This window comes from Brassica oleracea, chromosome C8 (assembly GCF_000695525.1).
Source record: "Brassica oleracea var. oleracea cultivar TO1000 chromosome C8, BOL, whole genome shotgun sequence".
Lineage (NCBI taxonomy): Eukaryota > Viridiplantae > Streptophyta > Magnoliopsida > Brassicales > Brassicaceae > Brassica > Brassica oleracea.
The window spans coordinates 17,012,633-17,017,008 of NC_027755.1; the positions used below are offsets into that span (position 1 = coordinate 17,012,633).

Sequence of the window (4,376 nt, forward strand, 5' to 3'; positions counted from 1 at the left end):
GTCAAACCCAAAGCTCTATAACCAGAAGCTCTGATACCACTTTGTTGGGGAAAGCGGACACGAGGCGCAGCGGAATGTAGCAATCATGTTTCCCCTGACCTTGTGAGAATCTGAGAGAAAAATACTTCGACGATAGCATGATATTATATAAGCAATAACTAAATGAGACAAGCACTTTTTACGTGGAAAACCTCCTCGATGTGAGAAGAAAAAACCACGGGACCGTAGTCCACTCAACAATCCACTATATAAATGTATGTGAGTACAACCACGTCCTCCCTGTTCAACAATCTGAACAGAACAGAGACTCAAGCTACAAAGAGCTATCTCCAACACAAGAACAACAACAACAAGAGAGCAACACAAAGCTTCAAAACCAGTAGAAACCAAACGACCTCAGCTCACAAGGATTCCGGAAACCAGAGACTAATCCCACCGTAAAAATCAAAGTTAAACCAGTCAACAACACCTCTGCCAAATTTCAGCTCAATCAGAGAAGATCTCACCGTCGGATTTACCAAACACTCAAGACAGCACTGCTGAAGAACTGTGACGACCAGCTTCACTAAAACCCAGACAACAGAAGATCCAACCGTTGAAATCTAAATCCCTTCGGTGACCCTTTAACTCACTGACTGAGAAGCTTCCCACAAAATAACAGCCTGATCAGGATCCGTTTGACCCTCCAAATCTGCCTTGACAAACCCAGACGAAATTCTGCCTTCTTTCCTCTTTTCTCTTTTTTGTCTTTTTGATTCTTGTAAGTCTCTACATAAAAAATTAGGTCAAGAGACTATATATATGTGTCTCACTAACCCTAAGAACCTCCAAGGCCCAATACTAATCTCATGGACTAATACCAAAGGTCCAACTTCCAAGTTTGGTTATCACCAACCAAACCCAATGGGTTTCCTCCATCTAGAAGTAACCCAACACGAAACTGAAGCTGCGGAGTTGGAAACATATTCGCTGCAAGAGATATTTGTCTAGATTAACTTACAAAATGGTTTTTTCTTCGGGATGTTTGTACCCTGAGAAATGCTAGCTAGATAGGCAGGAATGAATAGGCCGAGTTAAATAAATAACGTGTTGGCAGAAGAAAAAAAAGTAACAAGAACCCATATTAAGATTCCAAGGCTTATTGATAGACCCAGGGGAAAATCGCAAAATGTAACTTTTTAAACCAAAAATTATTTCTCTAGTTGCGTGTAACCGGCTCTCAGTTTCATCAAGAAACACAACTTACAAGACCAAGAATTATTTCATTTTCTTATAAACAGAAAATTTACAGTGTCTAAAAAATCAATATCTGGAACATAATTAGGTCAAAAACTTGCGGCTCAAGAATCCTATCTCAGACAACTGTGCTTGTGTAGTTTGGGAAGAGGTTGACCAATGTGTCGAGAGCATCAGGATGAAACTTCCTTGCAAACAGATAACAAGGCCGTGTAATCCCGTTCCATGTACAAGGCCAATGCAGCTCTCCATGCTTCAAAACCACGAGTAAAAGTATAAATAAAGAGAGAGAGACAGAGAGAAAGTCGCAAGAGCATACCTCTCCCAAACTTGTGACGTGCACACTCATTTCCTCGGACTGCACAAGCGAGAAACGACAAAAGTAGAATAAGATGCTACTACATGTGACCATTTTTGAAGAGACTCTGCGTTATCAAAACATACCGAGACACTATTCATAAACTCTAATGAAATCTCATGTGCTCTGTAAGTCTTTGGATACCGCCTTCGTTTAGACCAATCAACATACGTCACTGACCAGTTCGAGATCCCCATGGGATCAATTTTCTGAAAAGAAGATCCAGCAAATAAACAAGATCGTTTCATCATCAAGAGGCTTGATATACTGCAGAAAATAGGGTGTTAAGAAGCATATCCTCACACTAAAGAATGTTGCCAAGTAATGTTCATCTGCAGTACAGTTCTTGTTAGACTCTAGCCCCAGCTGAAATTAATTTATACAATGTCAGAATCAGAACAATGAGAAGGGAGAAACTTTTCAGTAGCAAAACTTACACCACAATACTTGCTGAATTTTGAGTAGTATAGACTATCAGCCATCACTATAACCGCGTGTTGTCGCTTCATTGTGAACCACTGGCCACAAGAGTGTACACAAAAGTTATACAACAGCAAGTAGCAATATACCAATCAAGACAAGCTCTCAGAGATTACCTGAGCACCCTTTCTAAAATCTTCCTTGGTAATTTCAGGTAGCATGTGTTCCATGTGTCTACCAGTCCCATGTGGACCAGGATCCACAAAACTTGAGAAACATATAGATAATTGAAGCATGTGTTAGTGAATATTAATGGAGAACTCAAATCTTTTTTTCTTTTAATTTACCTCTCGATGAAGCTGACGTTGGAGTATAGCAAATATCTATAAGTGTAGTCAAAAGTATGCAACGGTATACAACTGCACATGGAAAATACATTTGAGTTCTGGAGAAGACCTTAATACGGACACTTGATAAAGATTGAAATCAATACCTCTCTGAAAGAAGAACAAAGTGTTGGTTCTCATCACTATGGATTTCTCGATCATAAAAATGAGGGCTGATGTGAATTGGACGTTCCTTGAACGTGTGGATGTAAATGGAGAACTTCCCTTCATGACCCTTCACAACACCAGCAAAAATGAACGTAACTAAAGTTAACAACAAGCACCAGTGATCTAGTTGTAGAACAGTATCCTGCCACGGTACAGAACCAGGTTCCATTCCCGGCTGGTGCACGAGTGGTATTTAAGCAAAAAAAAAAAAGAGTAACTAAAGTTGGACTTTGTCTAGGTATTTGTTACCTTAAAGAACTCATCCCAGAGCTCCTCAAATGGCAAAGTACCGTGAGTCAAGAACAAGAAAGCGATTTTGGAGTTTTGGGTGACCAGAGAAGGGGTTCTAAGTATGTCTCTGACCACTGCTCGAGCTGCTATCTCCTTAATAGTGAGTTTCCTGATATGAGCAGGTAGCAACGCTGAGAGAGCATTCTCGCATTCTCTAGAACTAGAGAGACCATGACAGGAAGAGCTCTTGCCATGTCGTGGGAACAGGTGAGTACATATCAGAAGTATGCTGATCACTGAAACTGTCAAAACGACACATAAGGGCTTCTTCAGAGATGTGTGGTGACGTGGCCTCTGCAAATACTTCTGCTCCTTATAACTCATTGAAACCAACCACGCTTAAACACCTCCCTTCTCTCTTTTAAATAGGCATTGCCTAATAAAGATTTGCAAATATTGGTTTTCTTTTAAGAAAAGCTACATACAAGTTGTTGTTAATGTCTCAAGAGGATTCAGAGGCGTTTCTGTTTCCTTTATACTTAATCTCACTCCCTTGTTTTATTAGTTTCTGTCTCTATAAATTGTTGGGTTTGAAGTAAAGAATTGAAGAGACTTTTTGGTGAAACCAACAAGTCTTCTTCTCCAGTGATCGAATCCAAAAAAAAGAGAGGGAGAGAGAGGAACGTTATTAAAGAACGGTTTTCCATTTTCTCAAATAATTTCTCTAAGTTTGTTGTTATCAAGCAATGTCACAAAAGTTCCCTAAAGGATCAATATTTCCAGTTTGTGTTGGATTAGAGTTGGCTTCACGACTCTCGAACTGATTATCATGAGCCCTAAATGTACAAATGCGTCATAGATTCGACTACAAAGATGAGATGTAAAATGGTCATAAGACTCCTAACGTCATTAATATCTGCCTAATAAACCAAACAAACCCGACTCAGATGAACCCAAACAGATCCAAACCAAATCAAATTATATGTCTAACCCAATTGGTTCAAGATTTTATCAACCTAAATAGTTCGGTTTGGTTTTAAACCGAACCAAACCGAAAAACCGAAGTATTTTTTAATTAGATTAATTAAATATACTAATAATATTAAGATTTAAAATAGTTAACCATAATTTTATACATTTTACTTTTAAATGAATAGAATAAACACAACTAAAAATAAAATAGAATAATATGAACTTCATACATTAACATCAAAACGGACAAGTTATTTTATGATATTTATATTAGGTTTGAAGATAATAATATAAAATTATTGAATTACATTTTCTACATATTATTGTGATGTTTGATTTTACGTTTTAAATATGAAGTAAATAATGATATAGTATCAAATAGTGATTTATTTATGTTTTTATAAATCATATTTTTTTAATTGAACTAGAACAAAACTAAAAAAAATCAACTCGGTTGAAATGAAAAATACAAATTAAACCAAAATAAACCCAACCAAAAACAAACCAAACCAAACTAAAACCGAACCGAACACAAACCAAACAGAAATTAAAACCTAACCAAACCAAACATAAACCAAACCATATTAATTTGGGTTGATTTTGGT

General features: G+C 37.3%; 1 protein-coding gene across 1 annotated transcript; it reads right to left on the reverse strand.

The window, feature by feature from the left end:
- Nucleotides 1-946: 946 nt before the first annotated feature.
- Nucleotides 947-3,183, reverse strand: LOC106308786. Its single transcript, XM_013745909.1, has 9 exons — nt 2,818-3,183; nt 2,508-2,635; nt 2,362-2,433; nt 2,191-2,281; nt 2,032-2,112; nt 1,898-1,960; nt 1,681-1,803; nt 1,556-1,594; nt 947-1,489 (listed from the first exon to the last, which is right to left on the reverse strand). Exons 1-9 carry the CDS (start codon nt 3,181-3,183, stop codon nt 1,355-1,357), a joined length of 1,098 nt encoding a protein of 365 aa, XP_013601363.1. The 3' UTR covers nt 947-1,354.
- Between the last annotated feature and the right edge of the window lie 1,193 nt (nt 3,184-4,376).

What these genes read in the sequence shown, in the direction of transcription:
- LOC106308786 (XM_013745909.1), bottom strand. Translation starts at nt 3,183, where the DNA reads ATGAGTTATAAGGAGCAGAAGTATTTGCAGAGGCCACGTCACCACACA. An exon ending in AGTTTATGAATAGTGTCTCG is followed by an intron (nt 1,595 to 1,680) that starts GTATGTTTTGAT and finishes TCGCTTGTGCAG; the next exon opens with TCCGAGGAAATGAGTGTGCA. An exon ending in ACGTCACAAGTTTGGGAGAG is followed by an intron (nt 1,490 to 1,555) that starts GTATGCTCTTGC and finishes GTGGTTTTGAAG; the next exon opens with CATGGAGAGCTGCATTGGCC.